General features: G+C 52.1%; 2 protein-coding genes across 3 annotated transcripts in view; one reads left to right on the forward strand and one right to left on the reverse strand.

The window, feature by feature from the left end:
• LOXL2 (lysyl oxidase like 2) overlaps window positions 1–26,316 on the forward strand; it is a 90,859-nt gene that overhangs the window by 60,993 nt on the left and 3,550 nt on the right. The window contains exons 6-12 of one of the 2 annotated variants that reach the window (XM_077868830.1): window positions 519–720; window positions 5,143–5,294; window positions 11,979–12,146; window positions 13,615–13,780; window positions 18,978–19,221; window positions 24,830–24,945; window positions 26,073–26,209. In XM_077868830.1, coding sequence (XP_077724956.1) covers window positions 519–720; window positions 5,143–5,294; window positions 11,979–12,146; window positions 13,615–13,780; window positions 18,978–19,221; window positions 24,830–24,945; window positions 26,073–26,209 — 1,185 coding nt within the window. The remainder of the gene's footprint in view (window positions 1–518; window positions 721–5,142; window positions 5,295–11,978; window positions 12,147–13,614; window positions 13,781–18,977; window positions 19,222–24,829; window positions 24,946–26,072; window positions 26,210–26,316) is intronic. The other variant, XM_077868831.1, reaches the window with a different exon arrangement.
• The window catches only part of R3HCC1 (R3H domain and coiled-coil containing 1), a 47,255-nt gene continuing 23,755 nt past the window's right edge, over window positions 2,817–26,316 (reverse strand). The window contains exon 10 of the mRNA XM_077868836.1: window positions 2,817–3,689. Coding sequence (XP_077724962.1) covers window positions 3,598–3,689 — 92 coding nt within the window. The 3' untranslated portion in view covers window positions 2,817–3,597. The remainder of the gene's footprint in view (window positions 3,690–26,316) is intronic.

Raw genomic sequence — 26,316 nt, forward strand, 5'->3', positions numbered from 1 at the left:
CCACGCTTCGGCTCCCTGTGTCCCCCCTCCTGCTTCTCACCTGCCTGCAGAGCAGAATCGCTGGTGTGTGGTTGTTCAGTGCCCTGAAGCCTCCTGCAGGGCTAGGCTATAGCTCTCTGTTCTAAGCAAGGTAGAATCATGGTCCTGGAATCTGCCAAGTTTGAGGGTAGGAGCTGCTTTCTGTAGCTCTAAAGCTTGAGGTTCTGGAGTGAGGGGGTAGAGGCAAATGCTGGTGGTAAGGCCCCTGAGACAAGCCTGGGTTGGAGTGACAAATTAATGAGGGTCCCAATGGGCTCCTCAGTAGCCCAGGACAGCAGCTCCCGGGGAGCGCTGCAGAGGGAGCTTGCAGCAGATCCCACAGCATAGCGTGAGCCTGTGTGCACCCCCCTGCCTCTCCAGCACACAAAATCCAGCACAGGTTTGGCTCCTAGCCTAGGCACCAGTGTGGAGGGGGGTGACCAGGAAGGGAGTGGGGTGTCAGTGACTGCCAAATGTGCATCAGCTTTTGCACTCAGCAGGACCCCGTGTCTCTTCAGCAACCCCTGGTGCGGTTGAGAGGCGGTGCCAACATCGGGGAGGGCCGAGTGGAGGTGCTCAAGAATGGAGAATGGGGGACCATCTGTGACGACAAGTGGGACCTGGTGTCTGCCAGTGTGGTCTGCAGAGAGCTGGGCTTTGGGAGTGCCAAAGAGGCCATCACTGGCTCCCAGCTGGGGCAAGGTAAGCAATGAGGAAGCGTTCTGTGGCATCTTCACAGAGAGCATGGCATGGGGAGCCCTACCAGGATGGGCTGGCTTTGGACTTTTTAGGGTCTTCTTGCATTTTCTCCTCCCTCCCAGGCTGCTATCCTGGTAGAGAATCCCCAGCCTCACCAGCAACAGTCAGAGCTGGAAGGGCCTCAGGGAACACTGAGTCCCCATTTTATGAATTTTGAAGCTGAGGCCCAGAGAAAGAAGTGAATAACCAAGATGGGATAGCATATTAGCAGCCAGTACATACTCTAACGGAGGCTCCCAGCTTGTAAGTCAGTGCTCCCCACTGTCCCACTGAGAAAGCTGGAATTCTCAGGCCCTTCCTCTAGGACAGGATCTCAGAATTCCTCAGGCTATGGCCCACCCCAGGCACCTAAGAATCTCAGATGTCATCTTACTTTTTTGCTCTGGTGTAGCACCACAAACATTCTCTGCCTGCCACCAGACACTGGGAACAGGATGCCCTTCTCTGGATGTCATGTGATGCTCTTGAGAAGGGGCCTGGTTTTTATTAAGTGTCCTGAACAAATCTTTCATCTAGGCAGAGCACAAAAGTATAAGAGGCTTATAAGTGGGTCATTCCATTGAGAGAATGGATGCAAACATGACATGAGAACAACGCCAATAGCTTCCCTTTCTGACAAGGAGGTTGGAGTGTCCTGTGAGGCGAAGATGTTTCCATACCACCAGACATAGAGCCATCACCCTCCAGAAAGGAATGCGGTGAGGTCATCGGCCACAGCCTGAAGGAAGTAACAGCCCAGTGGACTGGAGAGAGAGTCCTGGAATCATAGTCTTGCTGGAGAGGACCCTAGTTCATCTGATCCGACAGCTAAGGCCTGGAGGCGCAAGAGAACAAGCTTCTGGTTGCCTCCATAGTTAGTGGTGGAGAAAATATGAAACCCAAGTCTTTAGCTCTCAGATTTGGGCTTCTTCCAGTATGCCCAGCATGGCCCAGTCCCGCTCACATTCAGAATATCTGTCTACCCCCAACCTGCAATCCTGCAGGCTTCCTGGGCATGCCCTGAAGGTTAGGAGTCTAGGCTGGACTCTAGTTTGGCATTGTGCCACCTGGAAGCCTTGGTTATGCAACAGGACTCTCCTCTTCCTCCCCGGTCATGGTGAACTCTCTGGAGTTCCCTTGGATCTCGAATATTCCCACAGTCCGTTTTCCTGATTGGCTGATATGTTGGTCTATGCTTTCCCAAGGCCTACAGGACAAAGCCCACTCATTCTGAGGCACAAATAAACGCTGGATGACATAAGCATTCCATTTATCATGGGCGTGTGCTATTTGACCTAGTTATTTCATTGCCCAGAGCAGCAGAAGGTTTCCCAGGACCTGCAGAATTCTGGAAAAAAAAGAGACAGCTGGCATTTTCAGTGTTGTCCTTGAAGGAACCACTGGATGATTTATTATCTTCCGCCACTCTGGGCAGGTCAACCCTGGTAGGCAGAAGGAGCAAGGTCTATAGGCAGCGTCAAGTCACAGAGCAGACAAGATCGGTTCTGTCCCAGCCCTGGCTGGGGGACCAAGTGACCACACCCATAGTTTGGGTGTGAAAGGCAAGGATGAAGCGGCCAGCAGTCTGAGTCCTAGTCCTGGGCCTGCCACCTACTTGCTCCATGACTTTGAGCCTCAGATTCTACACTGGAGTCCCATTTGATGGTTTGTCTGGCTCCCACCTCCTATGGTTCTCTGAGACAAGCTCTTATCACCAGGATGAATGCTAGGTCAGAGTCGGGCACCATGCTTTGTGTCCCAGGACCTCCTGCACACATCTGGACTCCAGCTGTTGGTTTCCACATGCTGCCTGAGAGGAGGGACTGTGTCCTATGCCTCTGTGTCCTGAGTGCTGAGTCTGACCCGACTCCTAGTGCTTCAGGATATTCATCTTCTGAAGAATGAATGAATGAGTTCCAGTTGCCAAAGTAGGATCAGCAGAGTGAACACTTGGTACTTCAGCACTCTGCACCTTAGCTGTCCAATAGAAATACAACATGAGCCACGTAATAAGTAATTTTAAACTGTCTGGTAGCCATGTAAAAACAAATAAAAAGAAATAGGTGAAAATAATTTTAATAATATATTTTCCTTAATCTAACATATCCCAAATATTATGAACACAACATGTAATCAGTATAAATGTTGTTAAGGAGATGATGTACGTTTTGTGCACCAAGTCTCTGAAAATCTTGGGTGTGTTTTATACTTAGAGCACATGTCAGCCTGGACTGGCCACATTCCAAGCGCTCAGTGTGGCCAGTGGCTGCATTAGTCAGGGCAGCCCTAGAGCAGTGGCTTTAAAATGCATCTGCCTCAAATCCCCAAACAGAAATCCATGTGCCGGAACATGCCATGCACATAAAGCTGACACAACTTTCCGGAAACAAAGCTAACCTCTACGACATGGAAAACACTATGATATGTCCTGTTGTATTCTGCTGTGCTCTTAAAAATGTGATCGTAACGGGCAGAGTTGATTGTGGGTCTGGAGTCCATGACACTGCTCCAAGAGGTTAGGCCTCTCCCAAGTCCCCCATGACAGGGCTTGTACGTGGGAGGAAGAACAGGGCCAAAGCGCAGACAAGGAAGGCATCGTGAGGAAGAGTAATTCAGGGGTGAGCACGTGAATGCTAGGAATCAGGATGCAGGTCAAGCCCAGGTCAACAAAAGGAGCCAAGAGCCCACAGACACTGCCAGGCAGGCTCAACTGTACCCCCAGGCCAGGGTTCTTCAGGGACACCTTGCACCTTGCAGAACTGGTTGGTACAGGGAAGAGGGTGAGAAACACTGGATCTCATCTCTGCACTCTGCCTCTGGTATGCCACGAATGTCTATGCTTCAGGAACGTGGGCTCCGTCGTTTGGAGGGCCTCATCGCCAGCCTCTTCCCCAGATGTCTCGGAGAGCCATGGACATTCACATTAAGTAAGGCTGGAAGGAGACAACCAGTTGTTAGTTGGAGTCTAAAGCGTGTTAGGCTCTTGCATAAACCTTTCCTCCCCTGGCCAGGTCTATAAGGCCAGTGATTCATAAGTGTTCATTGAGGACTGCTTGGGCCAGGTCCCGGGGAGAATTCATTTATTCCATAAACATTTATAGTAATGGTTTCTGCTCCACAGGAGCTGTGTCAAGGGCAGGGGGGCGGGGGAGCGGAATTAGAAATAACCTCCATCAAAGAACCTGCACTCAGAGGGCTGATGAGATATAAGAAGTGATACTGATAGTATTTATCATTTCCTGAGCCCCTGGTAACTAGCCATCCTCCATGTCACTCATTCCTCATCATCCCCACCCTGCCAGATAGATGTTACTATTGCCTTTTACTATTGCTCAGAAAATGCCCGTCACTTCCCAAGGAGACGCAGGCCAACTCCCGTCTGAGGCTGGCTGCCCGCTCAACTCCCAAGGAGAGTTGTAAACAGAAAATGCTGCTGGAGGGGGTGAGGTGGTGTCAAACGGAGCCATGCAGGAGGAAGGCCTTGAGATGGTCCTTGGAGGCAGGCTTCTATCTAGGTCAGTACAAGGAGAAGGTGTTCCAGGAGGTAAGAGAGAGAACATGGGCGCTTCCAAACACTCAGCTCTTTCCCAGAGTAGCCTTCTCCTCCTGACCAGCACATGGGATTTTCTGTGCTGATGGTTCTGGAAGCCCAGCAGGATCACACTGCGGGGTCACACTTCCTGGTTTACATATGGCTCCTCCATCAGGCCAGTTACCTCATCTTTGAGCCCCCCCCCCCCCCGCCAGTTTCCTCATTGTATTGACTTGCGATGATTTTTAAAAGATTTTTCTTATTTATTCATGAGAGACACAGAGAGAGAGGCAGAGACCTATGCAGAGGGAGAAGCAGACTCCTCACAGGGAGTCCGATGTGAGACTTGATCCCCGGACCTGGGATCCTGCCCTGAGCCAAAGGCAGAAACTCAACCACTGAGCCACCCAGGAGTCCCTCCAACTCTGTTCAAGTCATCTATTTTGATTGTGCCATCATTTTCCTCCAGGGACTCTGATTCTATAGGGATAGTCAACCCTTTCAGGTTCACAAATGCATGGAGTATTAAAGTTGAAGAGGGAACTTAGGTATCTTATCATCCAACTCCTTTATTCAAGGGAAAAAATCCAATATTCAGAAAGGCTGAGTGGTTTGGCCAAGGTCACACAGGAAGTTAGCACATTTGATTTGCTTTTATGGGAGAAGTCAATCTCGAGACAAGTAGCAATTCTCTCCAACAAGAGGAGGCCTGGATCCTTGAGCTGATGATGCAATGCAGCTGGAAGAGTTTTGAGGATGGGAAAAACTGTCCTTACTGTCTAGGACTTTCTTGTGCATTCCAGAAACTTGCCTTTGGGAGCTCTCAATAGCACATGTTTGTTTTTCTCTCCCAGGGATAGGACCCATCCACCTCAATGAAATCGAGTGCACTGGGAATGAGAAGTCCATTATAGACTGTAAATTCAATGCTGAGTCCCAGGGCTGCAACCACGAGGAAGATGCTGGTGTGAGATGTAACATCCCCGCCATGGGCTTCCAGAAGAAGGTGAGGGGACTATGTTCTATTTTGGTCACTGAGCCCCAGAAAGTGTAGGCCAGGTGGCCTCACGCTCAGAGTTTCTACCAACTGGTATTCAAGTGCTTGGATGATGAACTCAGAAAGGGCCCAGGCTCCGCTGCTGTCACTATTAACAACATTGTCACCTAGCATTCATTAAGTATGCCAAGTGAGAAAGCATATGTATAAGCACGCCATCCTTAGTGGCAGATGTCGGGCATCCACTGCATGCCACACCCTGTGCAGGGACTGGGCATGTGGCATGATCACAATCCAATCCTTTACTATAAAGGATTCAAGACCTGTAGCACCTGTTACACCCTTAGCATGGTCCCTACAAAGGACCCAGAGGAACTATATCACAGCAGGTCTACAAATGACACAAGTGTAAACACAATATAGACCATATTTTGGGACAGAAGATTGTATTTTAGTAACCAGAAGGAAATAAAGGGGAACCTTAGCAGCATTATACCAGAGACGCACCCTTCCTCTATTGAGATGGAGTCTCTAAAATCCTATATTGTGTCTCCTGGCTTTGTGATCTGTCCCATAGGGGTAGCCAACAAGATGATCCCTCTTGGTCTATCCAGTCCTCAGAAAGGCCCGGTACATCCTATTTCTTGCTCTTCATTATACCGTGAATTGGGTTGGGTCCTATGAACCATCTGCTACAGGGCTGGCACATTGAAAGAGTTTCTTAAGTGCTTATTTTAAAAATGATCAAATGCGGACACATCAGCATGCAGGATGGCTCCCCAGTTGGGTACTTGCTTTGACAATGATTCTTGACCTTGGCACCAGCATGCCGAATTGGTCAGCCTCAATATGTGTTGTGCAGTTCACTGTCCAATGGGGCCAAAGATGGACCCCAGCAGTACTCAGCCAAGCTGTGCATTTGCCCGTGGGTGAGTAGGAGCATGGGCCACAAGCCCAGAGCTGCGGAGAGGCTTGCCATCTCTGATTGTCTGGCAGCATGGCGAGAGAGCCATGCAGAGCTATGAAAGGTGCCACGAGTCCTGGAATGTTCTGGCAGCCTTCACTGTAGGCTGATTGGAGTTGGGTGGAGTGGGGTTTTCAACCCAAATGAAAGACATAAGCCAAAGAAAGTGATGTTTTCCAGATGCGTTTTGTGGTTGGTACGGCTGAGCCAGGCCATGTGCTTGGTGATGCTAGTGGAGGCACCACAATCCCAGCACCAATGGCCTCCCCCTCACACAAGCCCTCTAGGCTACAGCAGGTGCTCCCTAAGTTCAGGCGTGAAGCATGAGGGAGTTTTCCACCTGCTTGCCACCCCCCAGGAAGGAAATGGGCAAGGTCACCTGTGAAAGAAAGTCCCACAGGCTGTATGGGTTGCCTCACCACCGCAGCGGGCCAGACTGTCACGTGTTGACCAGGCAGGACCGCCAAGACTTTATTTGGGAGGTCAGCCTTCACCCTTACTGACCTCACTGTGTTAGTTTGCCGGGGCCACCATAACAAAACACCACAGGCTGGGTGGCTTCAACTGTAGAAATATATGTCCTCATAGTTCTAGGGGCTAGAAATCCAAGATCAAAGTGCTGGCAGGATTGGTTTCTCCTGAGGTCTCTCTCCTTGGCTTGGGGATGGCCGCCTTCTCGCGTGTCCTCACACGACCTCTGCATATGCATCCCTGGTGTCTCTTCCTCTTCTTATAAGGACACCAGTTGTGTTGGACTAGGGCCCACCCTTATGACCTCATTTAACCTTAATTACCTCTTGAAACACCCTTTTTCCACATATGACCATATTAAGGGTTAGGGCTTCAGCACATGAATTTCCTAGGGACACAAGTCAGTTCATAACCATCACTCACTGGCTGAGTCCTTATTTAATTTCTTTGAGGCTTGAGTTTACTTCTCTGAAAATAAGATGGTGAGAGAAAGGATTTCCCCGGCTTCCCTTCCAACCCCCGTTCATTAGGAAATTGACTTTTCTCTTGAAATGCTACTCAAGACCACAGACTTGGAACTGCCTGGCTTTGGTCATGTGGCCACAGCAAAGCCTCACCCCTCCCACTGCTGGAAGGGAGGAGCCAAGCCCAAGCTCTGGGAATGGCAGGTGGGTTTACCAGGCAGCCACCCTTACTGACCTCTAGTTCACCTCTGAACTGCAGGCCGGGCCAGGCCTGGTAGCAGGACCAAGCCCATGTGTGGAATGCGAGTTGGAAAATGCCCATGCTTCCTTTCATGCTGACATCTGGGTCATGTTACCTCGCCTCTTACCCCCTCACCTCCCAAAATAGGTATGGGACTGGTTAACCACAACCTTATCAAAACATGATGCGGTTTTGCCATATTCCGCTGGCTGGAAGCATTTTGCTTTCCTTATTCATGCTCAGGAAAATGCAGTTGCCTGCACTTCACGCCTTCCTTCAAACCCCAGACTGCTGCCATCGAGAACCAGAGGAATAAAACAAGGGAAATACCAGGGTTCTTTTCAGAAATTTTGAGGAGGATTGGCCTTCCCTGGCATCCTCACTGGGTGACGAGGTGGAAGGGTGAGGGCCAGAAGCTGCTGGCTGACCCCAAGCCCCGTGGGGTCCTACCAATGCTGGTGCTGTCAGAGCACCTGTAGCTAGCTCACCAGACTCTTTCCAGAATGCTGACGCCCAAGGGTGGAGCCCTAAGCATAAAGAGCTATGTCCTGGGCCATGTGAGAGCTTCACATCCGGCCTCTTGCTCCCTCTAGTCTTCTCCAGAAAATGAGAAAAGGCCTCCAGTGCATCTTGAAGTGCCTGGACTCCTTCCAGAGCAGTGGAACCCTGGTCCCTGTCACAGAAGCTGCTCCAGGCCCAGTCAGCCTTGGAGAACCACAGCAACAGCTTCAAGGAGACGCCCCAGCTCACCACTGGGGACCACGTGCTTTCCTCGTCTCAGAATCAACATGTAGCCACGGTCCTCAGCCAGAACATCTGAGACTTCCCTTGGCTTTAGGGTGCAGGACAGGGATGTTGCCACATGGCCAACCAACTTTGGGAGGGCTGCACGGGCGGAGATGGATAAGGGAGAGAATCCTCTGGAACCTTCCTAAAGAGAGCCCTGGAAACAGGGGCCTTCACACCGAGACCTCAACTTGGGAGCCCCACTGCTCTGGTAGCAGGGCAAAGTGTGAACAGGGGTTCTGTTGGCTCCCCCATCCTCATAGCTCACTGACCTCGAGATGACAAAAGGAAGTCAGTTTTCAGGAGGCGGTAGCCTGTGAAGGGGCAGCAGGAGGAGCCGTCTGTCCCGGGTACCGTCAACAAGGCCGGGCACAGCCCACAGGGGATGCAAAAACAGTAACAAAGCCGATTACAAGTCATTCTGTTCTTTAACTTTGCTGCCTGCTGGCATTGGGAGCCTCAGTGCCAACCCGGCCCTCGACACCCTGGGCCTTCACCTCTGGCCTTCCACCTTGGAAACAAAAGCGTCCCTGGAGAAGGAAGCTTCACACAGATGCTAAGAGACGCCTCCCTTATCTGAGACTGTCCCTTCTCATTTGTAGAATGGGGATGACCTCGTAGGGTAGTTGTGAGAGCTGAAGTGAACTGACACCCATAGAAAAGAGCTGAAGTGAACCCATAGAACACCCATAGAGCTGAAGTGAACTGACACCCATAGAAAAGACTCACGTGGCCCACGGAGACCAGAAGCGCTCCAGAGTCGGCCTGTAAACTTCCCTGCGCCGAGCACAGCGCCTGCCACAGAGCACATGCTCAATAAATATTGGATGGACGAATGGATGTGGTGAAACCTTGCATCACCGATTTCACCCCTGGGGAGAGGCTGGCATTATTGGCAGAGTTTAGTAAGCATGTGAAGGAACTTTATGGTGATATCCAGGCCTTTATTAGGTCACAGGTAAGCAGAGGGGATGGCCTGTGGTTGCCTAGAAATGGTCCTGCTGGGTTTCAACACCCAGGGTTGGTTCCTTGGGATTTTGAAGCTGGGTAGCCTGCCTTCTGCCGTTCTGGGATTTTCTCAATGGCTCTGCTCATCTTATTTGTCTATGATTTTTAAAATTTTTTATTTATTCATGAGAGACACAGAGAGAGAGAGAGAGAGAGAGAGAGGGAAAGACACAGGCAGAGGGAGAAGCAGGCTTCTTGCAGGAAGCCTGATGTGGGACTCGATCCCGGAACTCTGGGATCATGCCCTGAGCCAAAGGCAGATGCTCAACCGCTGAGCCACCCATGTGTCCTATTTTGTCTGTGTTTTTGCAGAGACCCAAAGATATGTTAGTTGTAGGTAAAGTACGATCCATATTTAAGACAGTGTCCAGTGCCTGCCTTCACCCTGGGCTCTCGGCCCAGAAACACTCAGAAAGATACATGTTGACTTCCCGAAGGCCAGCCTTCTTCTTGCCTGCTCTGATCCCATCTGTCTCTTCTGCATAGGGTTTTGATTTCTGATGAGACTCCCAGCCTAATAAAGATCGTTGCTATGATGCTAATATTTCTTGAGCACTTCCTGTGTGCCAGGCCCTGTCTGAGCACTTTACATGAACTGTCTCATTTAATTCTTCCACTCAACAATCCTGGGAGGCAGACCTAGCATCATGGCTGCCCTTGGCTTGTCTGTTTGCCAGCTGACCTCATTGACCTTTGCAGCCCCTAAGTCCATAATAAAAATTGAGGCCCGTGCCCTAGGAGTCACGCTGTTGCTAAAGACTGGCAAGCCAATAGCCCAACGTGCTGAGGGTTCCTGGAGGACCCTGGAGGGTTCCTTGTCCCAAAGCATAGAATTGCTAGGCATATAAAGGAAACAGGGTAAGGTGTTTGGATTAAGGGTAGTATTTTTTTTTTTTTAAGATTTTAGTAATTTATTTGAGAGTGAGAGAGCATAAGCAGTAGCAGAGGGAGAGGGAGAAGCAGGCTCCCCCACTGAGCAGGGAGCTGGATGTGGGCCTCAATCCCAGGACCCCAGGATAATGCCCTGAGCTGAAGGCAGATGCTTAACCTACTGAGCTTACCAGGTGTCCTAAGGGTAGCGTTTTTAGAACCCCTCCCTAATCTCCAGATCTCTCTGCTTGAGCTCACATAAATTGGTCCACGCTTACAGTCCGTAAGGCTGATCATCCATTCATTCCAAAAGTAGTGTTAGAGAGCCTCACATTTGTGAAGTACTGTCTTAGTTATCGATCACACAGGAAACGACACAAATACAGCTCTGCCCTTGGGAGCTTATATTCTAGCAGAGGAGACAGGCGTTAAACAGACTGTAAGTCAGCCTCATTCTAACTGTTGTAGACGCTAAGAAAGAGATGTGTAGGGAGCAATGGAGTGTGTATGTGGGCCCTGACCCCAGGGAGAGGGAAGTGTTGTAGGGTATGGAATTGGAAGGGCGATCGGAGCAATGGAGTGTGTATGTGGGCCCTGACCCCAGGGAGAGGGAAGTGTTGTAGGGTATGGAATTGGAAGGGCGATCGAGTGAGAAGGGCATCTGTATGTAGTGGGCTTCAGCGTGACATGTATGACTTACTGTGTGACTCAGTCGATAGAGTCAGGTAGCCATGGAAACTGAAGTGGGAGAACAGGATGCAAGAGGAAATCGTGGAGCAAGCGGAAGCCGCTACCATGTTCTAAGCAGAGAAGCGACACAAGCAGGTGTTTTTTTCAAAGATGACTCTGGCTTCTGACCAGACAATCAGTTGATGAAGTCCTGAGTGGAGGCAGGGAGAGAGGAGAGGTCTGGCTGAGGCAGGAGGGGATGGTGCCTGGGACAAGGGGCTCTGCACGGAGCCAAGGGAAGCAATGGATTGGAAAGAGACTTTGGAGATAAAATCCATGGAGGAGATTTTGACAGGAGGTGAGGGAAGGGAGAGGATGGGGTCCAGAATGGCTCCTGGATTTCTGGCTTGTGTAACAGAGTAGATTGGGAGTCAGCAAAGGACAACTTGCAGGCCAAACCTATCCCTCTGTTTTTGTAATTACGGTTTTCCTGGAACACAGCCACGCTCAGCCGTTCACACATCAGCCGTGGCAGCAGAGCCGAGTGGTTACAACACGGAGCATACAGTCCACGAAGCCTAAAATTCCACCTGGCCCTTTCTAGAAAGTTTGCTGCCTCTGGAGTAGACAGTTGTGCCTTTGGCTGAAATCGGGAACAAGGGGAAGATAGAGCACAGGTTTAGGTGGAGACAGAAAAGATGCCAAGTTCAGATTTGGGGTCTCCACAGTGCCAAGTGGAACTGTCAAATAGGCAGTTGGTTACAGGGTCTCAAAAGGGAGGCCTGGTGGAGAGGACAGGGGAGGCAGGCCGCATGAGAGCGGGAGCTGGAACCAGCCCAGCCGAAGCTGTGATTATGACAAAAGGAAGGAGTCTCAGGGAATTCTAACATTTTAAGGCCCCTTGACGCATCCTCCCCAGCATCTGATTCTCGGGGCAGCAACAGCCTCACGGAGGGCCGCAGGGAGTAGAGGTGGGGGGGGGGGGGCAGTGCCTCCTCTCCTGCCACACAGGCTGCTAAGGCCTCAGGATGCCTGTGGGGGGACCTAACACGTAAGACCATACTGGGTACGATGTGGGCTCATAGGACTCTCAGGGATGCCTGAATTGAATCTGTGCCCCAGGCAGGACCCCCTGACTTGGGGAAATTTAGATGAATGGCAATATGGGGGGCAGCTCTCCTGTCCCCACCTGGTGACCATGCCTTTCTTTCTGTCCACAGCTGCGCCTGAACGGGGGCCGGAACCCCTACGAGGGCCGGGTGGAGGTGCTGGTGGAGAGGAACGGGTCCCTCGTATGGGGGACGGTGTGTGGCGAGAACTGGGGCATTGTGGAGGCCATGGTGGTCTGCCGGCAGCTGGGCCTGGGGTTTGCCAGCAACGCCTTCCAGGTGAGAAGCCTGCCATCAACCTTCCCCAGCTACCCGGGAGGTGGACAGCAAAGTGCCCTGGACTGGGGGTCGGGGGCAGGAACCTCATCCTGGCCTTCAGCTCTCCCTTCACAGTCCTGAGTCCTTGGGGGGTGGGAGTCATGTTCCTCTCTGGCCTCTGTTTCCCTCTACAGAATATGGGGCTGGATTCTCGTTTCCTGGGTCCACTCCGCTTAGGGCACTGGGATTTGCCCTGGGCTGAGGGCTGATCCTGGGATGTCCTGAGAGGCCTGTGCAGAGGGAAGAAACTCAGTCCCCCACCCGTTCCTCGGAGGCCCCTCCAGCCAGACCATGTTTCCCAACTGGCGTCTGTACTCACACATTCTCTCCCTGATGGGCTGGAAAACCGCTAATAATGATCTGGGGCAAAGCAACCACCCTTCCACTCGGCAGTTCTCCTCCCTGTGACCTGGAGTGAAAAGTCCTCACTCTCTTGGCTCCAAACACTTTCTCACAGAAGAGGAAACTGGCTGGAGCCCCAGTCTCATTTTGCTAACCCTGACTCGGCTCCTGTGCCCGGGTGGCCCCGTCCCTCGCTCGGAACAGTTCTTAGGGAGGGACCCGGGTCAACTCCAAAGCCTTGCTGAGCCTGACCACCCGCCACAGGCTGGCTGGGTCCAGGGTGGGAGCTGAGTCCTGAGCAGAGGCTCCCCCGTGACTCCTCATTCCAGCACCCAGAAGGCACAGGCCTCTGATACCCCTCTGCCCATCGTGCCCTGGGGTCCTGGCTTCTCCACGTGTCTCTGCTAATACTGCTTTGACAAGCCAAGGTGCTCTAGGGGGCTCCAAAGAGAGGGAACAACAGTGGTCTTTAGCAGAGCACCTGCCCAGCTATTTTTGTTCCTGGCCAGCTCATTCCTAAGACACCTGGGCCTCCTCAGGTCATGAAGTGGGCCTGGCTCTGCCGCCGATGACACACCCTGTCCCTTCTCTAGGCCCCAGCTTTCTCTCCAGAGGATCAGGAGGGGGGCTCTCCAGGGGCTCTCTAGGCAAGTGGAACCAATAGGATGTTTGAATGTTGAGCTATCACCTGTGAATAGATTTCTTCTCTCCTGCCAATTCTCATCAGTTGGGAGCACCGTGTTGAGGATTCTGAGAGCACATTCAGGTTTAGAGGAGAGAGTGCTGTGATTCACTAGTCGTGCCTGCCCTGGGCTCGTGAGTTACAGGTGCCTGATGTTCCTGACACACAACAACCAGAACCTCAGCTGTGATTTCCCCGCGGGGACCAATGTGAGGGTCTCACCTACTCCACCACCAACAAACTGCATGACTTGGGGTCATGACTGTGCCTCCGCTATCTCCCCCCGAAAAAAAAAATGGGTTCATCTAGCTTTAGCCTTGGGATGTTTGTAGAGGCTGCAATGGACAGAATGCAAGAAGTGACAATACAAGGTGACACGCTTCCCGTTTCTTTTGATTCATCCAGGAGACCTGGTACTGGCACGGAAATATGTACGCCAACAAAGTGGTCATGAGTGGAGTGAAGTGCTCGGGAACGGAGCTGTCCCTGGCGCACTGCCGCCACGACGGGGAGGATGTGGCCTGCCCCCAGGGCGCGGTGCAGTATGGGGCTGGAGTGGCCTGCTCAGAAAGTGAGAATCCCTGGGAATCCCTGTCGCATCCCACCCTCCCCGCCAGCCTCCAAGAGGGGACGAGAGTCTCTCTCACTGGTTATTCCTTGCAGGGCTCTGAGGCCTCTGCCAGGAGTGGAACCAAAGAGGAAAGCAGAGATTAATTTTAAGTGAGAAGACCTGGGGGCCAGAGGAACTGCCCACCCCCACCCCCCAGAGTCCTCACCTTGCCTTCTGATGGTGGAAAGACAGGAGGGAGAGCAGCGAGGGCCTTGGGAGTCTGGGAGCCATGGGTTCAAATGGCAGGGCCATGGTTGACCAAGTGACCTGCAGTTTTTCTGTCTAGAACTCCCTTGTTCTTACCAGTTAATGAGGAAGACAGCACCTTCCTTGGGGGGGGGGGGTGTTTCTGAGGTCGGGAAAGCAGACGAAGCACAAACTTGGTGCTCAGTGCGTGTGTCAGCTTCCTTCCTCCCACCCTGCTCCAGAGAGCGTTTCCTGTTTGCATACCTTGGAGATAATATAGCTTCCCGGTGATTCCCTGGGAGTCCTAGAGAGGTTGAAAACATAGAAGGGGATCCCCAACCAGTATTCAGAATGGCCCAGCTCGTGAAGCCTCCCTTCTGTGCTGAGAGAGAGAGGACTTGCTGAGCAGCCTGGTGGGCATGCTGCTCTCCCGAGGCCCACACAGGCTCTCCCACCCCTGGCCTTACTTAGCCCCTTCCCTCGTGAATCTGGGAGGTGAAAGAGGCCCAGGATCTGGCCAGACAACTGGAGACCAGACCCCACCTGCCATTTAGTGGCTGATCTCGGCAGTCCGAGGCGGTTAGCCACCATGATCTATAGTTGATTTCCCTAGACACTGGAAATTAAATGTGACGGTGAATACGCACACAAGCACAATAACCGATGATGATGCTCTGTCTTAAGCCATCGTGGAGAGCTAGGAAAGTTAAACCAGGGAGCTTCATGCGCCCATGGAGCCCTTTAGACTCACCCAGCATTTCCTAAGCCTTGTGAGGCAGGACCGGCCACCCTGGCATGAGCTTTTTTGGGCAGACAGCACAGGCTCTTCATCCTGTCTGAGGAGTTGATCATCACCCTCTACCAGCCTCCCCAGGAAGGAACACCCAAGCAGAGAGAAGCAGTCAGGGGCCTTTACTTCACTTCTTTATTTATATTTGTCATATACCACCATTTCTCAAAGGAAATTAGCACAATATAAACCTAAATAAAATTCAAGGTAGTAGAAGATAAAAGCAGATGTGAAATAGCAGGGCTTGGTGGAAAGGTAGTGGCTCAAAATGGAGCTGAGAGGTTAAAAAAATATGTGGTATAGAGTCCTATACATTTACTATTGGGAGGTCATAAAATTCACCATGAGCTTCCCAAGAGCCAAAGAAAAGAAGGAAACCTGGACATGAATGTCATTCACAGCGTCCATGAGGCAGAAACATACCCTGAGATTAGAGAAGCCCACTGTTCTAGGTTCTGAGGTGGAAAGGCGTTTCTCATGAAGACGGACAGTTATGAGATAAATAGTGTCCTTGACATCCTCGTGGCAGCTGAAAAATGAGTTTCGTGGGGCTCCCAGATCCCCTCAAGTTAGGCTGAAGGCATCACTCAGAGTGACCACAGGGGAGCAGTGGCCATTTGGGCCAGGAACACAGCCCTTGGCAGATCTGGTTTAATGCGTGTTAGTGTATCCAGAGAGATGAAGTGTATTCTTCAGGCCACCCTTTGTAATTACTTTTTCTCATCCAGTCAGTTACACCCTGTATCTGCAAGTCTTTCTTTTCCTCTATCTTCCTCTTGACCACCGCACCCCCACCCCTGCCCACGTACACTCCATCTTACATCTTAGTCGTCCTTTCCATGTTTTCTCGACTTCCTCTACCTCCTTCCATCTGGCTGTCTCAGCCATCATCCAGATGACATTCTTTTTTTTTTTTTTTTTAAGATTTATTTATTTATTTATGATAGACATAGAGAGAGAGGCAGAGACACAGGCAGAGAGAGAAGCAGGCTCCATGCCGGGAGCCCGACGTGGGACTCGATCCCGGGACTCCAGGATCGCGCCCTGGGCCAAAGGCAGGCGCCAAACCGCTGAGCCACCCAGGGATCCCCAGATGACATTCTTCCAGACTGTATTACTACTGCAGAGGCTCCTGAGTGGGATCCCCACAGTGACATGCACCCCTCCGATCGCCCCCCCCTCCAAGCCAGAATCAATGCTGGTCTCCCTCTCATGCCTCCATCCTGTTCAAACCCATCCAGTCTTTCCCACAGCACTTAGGTGAATGCAGGGACTTATGCAGGGACTTGCACTCCAGCCTCACTTCGGGCTACTTACCACCTCGCACCCCTCCTCAGTGTCCCAAGCACACAGGCTTTGGTGCTCCTTCACACCTCAGGGGCTTGGCACATGCTACTAAGCCTTGTAGAGATACTTCCTATAATCCCTGCTCATCCTCCAGGGAGCAACTAAAACATACCTGCCTCTGAGGAAGTCCTTACTGATGTCCTCCCCCCCGACGGGTCCCCCACCTGTAATTTTCAACACACCTCATATTTCTCCTTCTAGCTCTGGTCACATCTGTAATGAAGTAATTAATATGGGCTTCCAGCCTTCTCTCCTGTGACAATTTCAGGTCTGCCTTGTTCAGCACTGCCCAGAGAGCCTAGTGCAGGGTTCACTGTAATACTTGGCTGATGGGTGGATGAGTGCAGGCTTTGGATGAGCTTCTGGTGGACATCTTGGATATTGGAGAGGTTAAGGCCTAATTCCATGGCAGGTGCTAAGAGTCCAGCTCCCAGGCTACCAGCTAACTGCAGACCATGTTATGTTCAGACTCCAGAGCTGGAGCTAGAGCTGGTCTCCTCTCAGAAAGAGGAGAGAGCAATGAAGACCCAGTTGCTCAGCTCAGAGGAAAGCGCTGTCCATCAAGCACCACTAGGGTACAAACAATGAATAAGAGACTCATGACACCCTACAAATAAAAGTGTGCCCAGAGCACTCAGCACTAGCAATGCTGCATCCTGGTGTGTGTTCTCCAAGAGGAAATATTTCTCACCAAATGAGAGGCCCCCGATTTATGTCTTCTACTCCCTACCCTACATCTCATCGCATACCCTTCACATACACATCCAAACCTTGTGGGTGGACTTGCCCTTCAGACACTGCCAGCCCCATGGGGTACAAGCATGTCTTGCTTGAGAACATGTGCTGTGCTCCACATGCAGCCTGGGGGCCACGGGGAGTGCTTCAGGCTCTGGTGAACTTGAGGGAAGCAAAACTCAGAAACACACGCACTTCAGAAATTTACAAGCAACTTGTCAGAAAATTAAGGATGGATCTTATTGCAAATAATTCATATACAATAATTTTGTGAATCAAAATGTACTACAAGTAGTAAATGGAATATGAGTTTTAAAGGGAAACAGTTGGGCAGCCTGGGTGGCTCAGTGGTTCAGCACCGCCTTTAGCCCAGGGCGTGACCCTGGAGACCCAAGATCAAGTCCCACATTGGGTTGCCTGCATAGAGCCTGCTTTTCCCTCTGCCTATGTCTCTGCCCCTCTCTCTGTGTGTGTATCTCATGAATAAATAAAATCTTTAAAAAAAATAAAGGGAAAAAGTTAATCCTTTTGTAAAGAAGCTAAACCTTCTAATAGGATTGTTTAGTAAACATAGACTATAGGTAATTTTTGGTAATTTTTGGTAATCACTGTAGGTAATTTTTGGTAATTACTATAGGTAATTATTGGTAACTTTTTTAACACACCTGCTGTGTGCTCACTGAGTAAATCAAGCTTTGTTTTAAAAGATGCTCCTGGGGGTGGCTGGATGGCACAGTCAGTTAGGCATTGGACTCTGTTTCGGCTCAGGTCATGATCTCGGGGTCCTGGGATCGAGCTCCGAGGTGTTGGGCTCTGTGCTCAGCAGGGAGTCTGCTTCTCTCTTCTCTCTCTCTGCCCATCCCCGAGCTAGCAGTCTCTCTCTAAAATAAATACATAAGTCTGGGACACCTTGAGCGTCTGCCTTTGGCTCAGGTCATGATCCTGGGGTCCTTGGATTGAGTCCCACATCAGGGTCCCCTGTAGGGAGCCTGCTTCTCCCTCTGCCTATGTCTCTGCCTCTCTCTCTGTTCTCTTGGGAATAAGTAAATACAATTTTTTTAAAAAAAATAAATCTTAAAAAAAAAAAAGATACACCTGGGGGACACTGTGATGTAGAGCAACAGTGTGAGTAGAAACTAGAAGAATCTGTCAAGAAGGTAATTTAGCAACATGCATCAGAACCTTGAAAACATGCAGCCCTTCTTCTCAGCAATTTCACTAATAAAAATAATATGCTGAAGAAGTAAGTTATATACACAGATTTACTGCAGGATGTTTATCATAGCTTTCTCTTTAATGGTGAGAAATTTCAAGCAACCAGTGTATCTAAAAATATGAGATAAAGTTATAAGTTAAATATGTAGCCATGAAGTGCATGTTGTAACGGATATTTATTTAGTTAGTTTTAAAGATTTTATTTATTTACTCATGAGACACAGGGAGAGAGAGGCAGAGACACAGGCAGAGGGAGAAGCAGGCTCCACGCAGGGAGCCCAATGCAGGACTCCATCCCGGGTCTCCAGGATCATGCCCTGGGCTGAAGGCAGGCGCTAAACCGCTGAGCTACCTGGGCTGCCCGTAATGGATATTTATTAACAAGGAATTATGTCAGGATATATTTTAAGGGAAACAGTAGTAGCAGACTGTAAGTCTACATACAGTATTACATAGGCTGTAAGCTGTTTGTGTATCCTTCCCAGAAGGATCAGACCAAGGTATTTATTAATGGTGCTCTCTCTCAGGGAGGCACATTGATATTGTTTGTTTTTATTATGGAAAATCTCCAGCCACCCAAAAGTAGAGAGAACAACATAATGAACCCTCATGTACCATCACCCAGATTAAACAACTGCCAACATTTTGCCCTTATAGCTGCAGAGGTGCTCAAGAGGACTCTCAGGAATGGGGAAGAGGAACTTGGGGTAGTGTACCTCAAGGAAGGTGACCTTGAGGAAGGTGACCTTGGAGAGCATGAGCCAGTCCCAGATGGTGGTGCTAGGCAGGGATGGGGGTTTGTCCTAGCTTAGGAATCAGAAGCAAAACACTTTAGAGGGGCAGGGGTCTCTTGTCTTGTTTGAACACCATGTCTGCCCTCCCCAGCGGCCCCTGACCTGGTCCTCAATGCGGAGATTGTCCAGCAGAGCACCTACCTGGAGGACCGTCCCATGTTCATGCTCCAGTGCGCCATGGAGGAGAACTGCCTCTCGGCCTCGGCTGCCCAGACCAACCCCACCACTGGCTACCGACGGCTCCTGCGCTTCTCCTCCCAGATCCACAACAATGGACAGTCTGACTTCCGACCCAAGAATGGCCGCCACGCGTGGATCTGGCATGATTGCCACAGGTGAGCCCTCCTGTTCATCGCTGGCAAGCGACGCGGACCCGGCACGCCGCACGGCCTGCACAGGGTTCAGAATCACAGGGTCCCTTTGAGAGAGCTGAGAGGCCACACATCCAGGAGGCAGGGTCTTCCTATATTAGAGGGCGTTGGGTGGCCATAGAGGCCTTCCACATTCACTGGCCCGCCTCACCTTCCCCGAGCCTGGTCTCTTTCTTAACCTCCAATGGCTAATGTTAGGAAACAAACTTTGTTTTGAGTAGCGATGCATTTAGTCAACAGTTTTCAAGTGCGTCTCCAGCAAGTTCATGGTCTGCAGGGGTTAAGGGTTCTGCAATTTTTAGATTCTTGAGTTCATTTATAAATATACCTTAAGTATCTCAAGGAGGCCACTGGGTGTGGAGACAAGAGCTCTAGGCCCAGTAGTCACGAGACCTCTCAATCCAGCCGTGCCTCTAACCAGCTGCGTGATGTCAGGCCATCTGGGCCACATCACCCAGGACCTCCAAAGTCCCTGCCAGCCCTCAGTCTGTGGACTTGGCCCCGGGCTATAAATCCTGCACAAGAACAGAGTGAAATCCTAGAGCCAGCCCTAGCTGGAGCCAACAGAAGCCACCCCATTCATCTCCTTGCCTTGTCTGTTCTTTATCTTTTGCCTTCTTACCCGACTCCAGAACCCGCTTCCCTAGCTTGTTCACATTGTCCTGCCAGGACCTGAATTGCACAGGTAGAGGGAGCAGAAGAGAGCACACTTTTGAAAATGAAGGGGGGAGGCTGTGCCATGCAATAAGGAGCCACCCCTGAGGGGTCTGCCGTGAGCGCCCTCCTGTATGCCCTCCACCTCTGCAGGCAGAGTCTGCCCACTGCAGACCTTGGCATCAGAATCTGCATCTTCACAGGATCACCAGGTGATTGGGTGCATGTCACATCTAAGTGTGAGAAGCTCCAGCCCAGCTGACAGCTAGTTAGGCATCCTTCGAGCTGGAAAATGTAGTGACCGCTGTTAGGGGCACAAGAACTGACATTTATTGACTCCCTTCTAAGTGCCCAGGCACATGGGATACTCATCTTCTAGGGTAAGGAAATGGAGGCTCAACTTGTTCAGGATAAGAAGTTGCCTGGTGGGGATCCCCAACTCGTGTCTGTGTGACTCCAAAGATCTTCATCAGAAATCTGTCCTCATCTGCTTTTCCATGTCACATGGTCCAATCACATTCCATTGGTTTGGGGGTAGAATTGTTCAATCTGTTTCAAAAGTAAAGACTAGGCTATCCTAACTTAGGGTGCTGATTTCCCTTCATAAGTATTGTCCATATGTTTTGAATGTCCTAATTAGCCAAAGAGCTTTTGGTCTTTATAGAGAAGCATGTCGGCCCTCTGCAGGGTGGAAGTCATAGAGTGAAATTAAAGTCGTGACCAGATTGGTGCCTGATTTCTTTAGAGAACATATGGGTAGGAGCTCTGGGCCTGCAGAGGCTGGCGCTGCCCACTGTAAGTTGGACATAATTGCATCTCTGTCTCCCACACATGGCGGTCCACCCAGACATTACATGGTGGGAGTCCTTTGGGGCATCTGCTTGCTCTCCAAGCAATGAGCTGTCCTCCAAGAATACACATGGCGACACCATGGAAGTGTCCCTTCTGATCTGGAGCACCAGGCATTCTGATCTCTACCCCGCCCCACCCCCTGCTTTTCCTGTCATCCTATTTCATTTCTTTGCTTACAGATGTTCCACTTGGTGGTTGGGAGGAATGAATGGAAAAAACATGCTGGCCAAGCATATGTCCCTTCAGGCTACCCCTTCCTGGTCCATAACTGAGAACCTATGACCATGAGATCTCAGGGAGCATAAGAGGACATCCCTGCTCTACCCTCCCCTTTCCCCCCCCCCCCGCCTCCAGAGATCCAGGGGACCTCTCCAGGCTGTGTAGGAGGACCTTTCAATAGGGCTTCTGGCCCCAAACCTCTCTTGGATCCCTTTGGGAATCTGAAGAAAGCAAGCCCTTCCTCCACTCAAAAAAAAAAAAAAAAATATTTCTAGAAGATTTAACATCCTATGTCAGCAGATTTACAGACTGGAGCCAAAGTTGAGAACCCTGGCTCAAATTAGTGCGAATGGGGAAAATTATCACTCCCGATGCCATTACTGCTACAGTGAAGAATAGAACGATATTCTTTGAAAATCTTGAAATGAAACATAAAGACTGACCCCTTAGCACCTTTTTTGCCAACTGGACATAGCAAAAAATACCCTGAGTCGTTCACTCTCATATGCATCATGCCCTTGGTGGATGATCTTGGATGAGGTGCCCTCCTGCTGCTGCCTGTGCCCCAGGTAGCGGGGCCACACCTGTTTAACCGGCACATCATGTCACAGGTTCAATGAGGTCCAGACAAAGCTGGCCCCAGAGCAGCTCTGCCCCTGCTGTGTCCTGGAGACTAGCCCTCGCACCTCAGGCAGCCCCAGGAGGGGCGTTGAGAGCTGGTGAGCAGGGAGGTGGATGCCCAGCACCAGTGCCAGCTCAGCGAGTCAGGAACAACCCTGCTACAAAGGGAGACTTTCATTTACTCCGCCCTGCTTCCACCATGTGCAGAGTAGGCCCCATGTTGGATCAAAGCTACACAGAGGCTATGTGGCCTCTGTGAGCTGATTTTAGGCCCTTGTCACATCCGTAGGGCTTTGTTCTGGCCAGAGGGCTCCTAGCACATGGGGAAGGTAGGATGAGGCAAGTGGAAGGCCCTCACCCTTCATGATAGCACCTCCTGAGACTGGAACACCCCCAGTATTCTCTGCAGTGGGGACAGGAGCACTGTCTTAGCTTCAGCTGAGTACCAGCCAGGACTGTCCATTCTGGAGGTACCAGAGGACACATGGCTTGTGGTGGGACAGGATGAAGAGTGACAACATCTCTACAGTGTGCACTGACTCTCTGACTCAGTTTAATTTGAGCCCCCAACAACCTAGGATAACAAAGGCCCAAACCTGCTGTCTTCCTCTGGACTGGCTTGTTCTATCTTCCACGTATTCATCATGTCCTTCTTCTGCCAGTACTACGTCTTAGCAATACTGAGCTCTGGAGTCTTATGGTAGACCGCCATCCTTCCTTTTATCCAGATTACAATGACTTCCACCGGGTGTCAGGTTATTCTCTCTCTCTTTAGGTTCTGGAATTTCTTTCCAAGTTGGAAATTTCCTTAGGTCTGGCCCCCTCTTAAACTTCCAAAGGACACCTCAGCCTGGAATGAGGAGGTATACCCTCATCACCAGTACATGGCCTCCTGCCTTCCTGGTGGCACCATCTGTATTTCCTAGGGTGCATGGTGGAGGGGGGCCCTGGGCTCTACAGCGAGCCAGCAGGGAGGGAGACTTCCTCCCAGGGAGGATGCCCTGGGAGTGATGTCCACACCTGTCCCAGCTGTAAAGCACAGGAGCCCCAGGACTGCAGGGAGCTAGAATCGAGAGGCTCCAAACCAGCTATTTCCCTCCTCATGTTCACAGAGGAAAAACTGAAGAGCTAGGGAAGACTTAAATCAAGTCTGCAGGAAGCAGGAGGAGCGGGAGAAGGTCAGCCTTACAACAGTCCATCTGTGGACTCCGTCTGAATTTTGTTTAGACAACGGAACATAAACCCATTTCTCTTCAGTCTTTCCAGCCGGTAAACATGGTAACATAAACCCCTCTCTGAAAGATGCAGACATGTTTTAGGCAATGAGTCAGACCTCATGTCTCATCCCGCTCCTCAGAGAAGCCAAAATAGACTCGTTCAGTCATCACTTCAACTTGCACAAAATGTGTCCTTGTGAATGTTCTCAGGGGGCCCCTGGCTCAGCATTGCTTTACCCAGAAACGCTCCCACCAGCGACCTGGGAAAAGCCCAATTTAGGAACTCCTGACATTATTTTTAGCACAGGCAAACACAGGAGGAAGGGGGAAAGGGCCTCTAATTTCCTGTCGGAAAACCTATCCTTTGAATTCCCCGCTTGGCCTCTGTCCTGACTCCCCAGAGTCCCGCAGAGGGAGCCCCAGGCCATCCCTGTGAGGCCTGGGGGTGAGGAAGGTTGGGAATGGTGGAGGGAACAGTCGTGATGGTGGTGGTAACGGAAATACCACTCCTGGTACTACTGGGAGCGGGAGTAACAGTGAGAGGGTTGACAGGTGCTGAGGGCCCCTGTGCTACAAGCCCCCTGTGAGGTCCTTCCGTGGTTTCTCAGATTCAGTCCTCCCGGGACCCCTGAGAGTGGGTCCTGTGGCCATTACCTCTTTACTGAGGAAGCAGCTCAGGTTGCGTGTACACACACCCAGCAGTTTTGCTTCCCGTGCCTTGGGTGCCTTGTCTGGATTTCCCCTCTGCCCGATGTCCCTGTGATGCCAGAGACAAGCATGTGCCAATAGTTAGTTGCAGGCACCTGCGCTGTGCAAGGTGCAGCTCAGACTGGGCTGGCTCCGCCCAGCACCGGGAAGCCCCGCCCAGCACCCGGGAGGGCCCGCCCAGCACCGGGGAGGCCCCGCCCAGCACCCGGGAGGGCCCGCCCAGCACCGGGAAGCCCCGCCCAGCGCCCGGGAGGGCCCGCCCAGCACCGGGGAGGCCCCGCCCAGCACCCGGGAGGGCCCGCCCAGCACCGGGAAGCCCCGCCCAGCACCCGGGAGGCCCCGCCCAGCACCGGGAAGCCCCGCCCAGCGCCCGGGAGGCCCCGCCCAGCACCCTGGAGGCCCCGCCCAGCACCCTGGAGGCCCCGCCCAGCGCCCGGTAGGCCCTGCACTCAGCAGCCACCGCCCCCTTGTTTATTCTGAGCCCAACGCACCACTTTCCAAGAATCCGCATCTGTTCTCAATTCCCCCCAAGCCGAGGGATGGGACACTTATGTAAACACCGTAGGGAGGCAAGAGCAAGCTCTCCGTCCTCTGCCCTCCAAGGCCCACAGGGACGCGCCTGCACGCCCTGTGCCTTCCCAAGGGCCCCAGGGCCCACTTTGCCCCTTTTTGAGTGTCCCAGGCAAGGAGCACAGACTCCCACCGCTCCCGTCCCAGCTGGGCCGAGGGCTGGGGCCTCCCTGCCTCTGAATCCCATCCCTTGCCCGCCCCGGGCTGTGTGAGGGTCTGGTTCCTTGCCGGCTCTTCCCACCTTCCCCTTACTCCACGTGCCCCCCCTTCTGTTCTCTCCCTCCCCCCACATCCCCATTTCGGAAGGTTTTCCAGAGAGATCACAAAGTCACCTTTATCCGTCTGCAGTACCTGTACCGAACAGGAATGAGCTGGGAGAGCCACTGTAGCGCCCAGGAGGGCTATAAAGGGGTTACTGCAGATCTCCACTTCCTGAGGGTCAGCCTGCCAGGCCCTCTGCTCACGCGTGTGCCCCCCCATCCCCACGAGGCCTCCTGCACTCCGTGGGCTGTTATTCCCATTAAGCTGGTGAGAGAGGCGAGGCCTAGGCAGGCCAGAGGCCCCCTGCGAGTGAGCCCCACGGTTGGTGCCCGGGGCCCTCCCTCTCCTCAGGCCCTGTCACCCGCTCCTCTTCCACAGGCCACCCCTTTGGACCACTCTGCTCCAGGCAGCTGCTTGCAGGCGGCAGGGGCTGCAGAAACTGACCCTGTGCGCCCTCTCTCTCGCTCCAGGCACTACCACAGCATGGAAGTGTTCACCCACTATGACCTCTTGAACCTCAATGGTACCAAGGTGGCAGAGGGCCACAAAGCCAGCTTCTGCTTGGAGGACACAGAATGTGAAGGAGGTATCTTTGTGTGGGTGGCTTCTGGGGGACTCGAATGCTCCCACCTGTTCTGGGGCCCAGGCCTGATACTGGACTCTGTCACCCTGGCCACAGCTGGCTCTCCCCATGACGTTTCTCCACTCGGGGCCTTCCACAGCTACAGCTTGGAGCTGGGGCACGTGCGCAAGGCCTGGCTATGAAGGTGTGGGGTCCCCCAGAGTTATGCTAATGGGCACCGGTTGGTCTGCATGGTCCCCGGGGTAAGGCCCAAACCTGGCATGTGGTCCCCTCCCCCTCCTGTGTCCCAGCACCAAGCCCCTGCCCACAGCCTCATGCCTTTGAAGCCCAAGCCCAAAAGAGCTGCTCTGAGGTTCCAGACTCTTGACTCCCCCAGACAGAGGCAGCATTCTGCTCACACTGCCAGGATGCCGCCCAGCTGCACTGTGATCACCGGTGGGCACACCTGTGTCCCCACCTGCCTGGAGCTCAAGGGAGACCCATTGCTGCTTCTCTGCAGGCCCAATGCCCTGAAGAGTGCCCAGACATGGTAGCCTCTCAATAAATGTGTGTTCGTTAGTCAGTCATGGACATGCCATGCCAAGAAATCACACCAACAAATGGGTTTGTTGGTGCACCTACTATGTGCCAGACGACCAACTGACACAGTAAGGGTCAGATAATGCAAACCAGACCTGAGCCCACATCCAAGTGCTGAATTCTCCAGGGGATGGCAAGATGATCCCCACGTTAAGCTAAATAATAAACAACAGAGCTTTCCCAGATAAGCATTCCCTGCATTCCCAAGCTAATAGAAATGCCAGAGTGGCCAGGGAGGGCTCTGTGGCAGAGGGGGCACTCGGCTGGCCCTAAAAGGATGGATGAGATGTGGGGAGAGAATCAAAGGGTTTCCAGTGACATGAGAATGGATTGGAAACCCCTGCTGTGGCGATGGGATGCCCAGCCCAGATGAAGCAGAGATTTGAGGGCTTGGGGGAAGGAAGAGATTTGCTGAGTGGGCTCTGGGAATATCACCCACCCAGCAGGGCTCTTGGGGCACTTTGGGGGGAAGGGTGGCACAGAGGACAGGCACTTCAGGCAGTGCAGCCAGGGTGCATGGTGACTGGGCTCCTCTCTGCCCCTGCCTGTAGACATCCAGAAGAGTTACGAGTGTGCCAACTTCGGTGAGCAGGGCATCACCATGGGCTGCTGGGACATGTATCGCCATGACATCGACTGCCAGTGGGTCGACATCACTGACGTACCCCCTGGAGACTACCTGTTCCAGGTGAGGGGTGCAGGAGAGGGTTCCAGCCCCTGCTGATGGGGGGAGGAGCCTTTGGTGACGGGGGAGGCAGCCCCCTTCCTGCTGGGGTCCAAACACAAAACTTGTGC

Source organism: Canis aureus, chromosome 24 (assembly GCF_053574225.1).
Source record: "Canis aureus isolate CA01 chromosome 24, VMU_Caureus_v.1.0, whole genome shotgun sequence".
In the NCBI taxonomy this organism is placed as follows: Eukaryota; Metazoa; Chordata; class Mammalia; order Carnivora; family Canidae; genus Canis; species Canis aureus.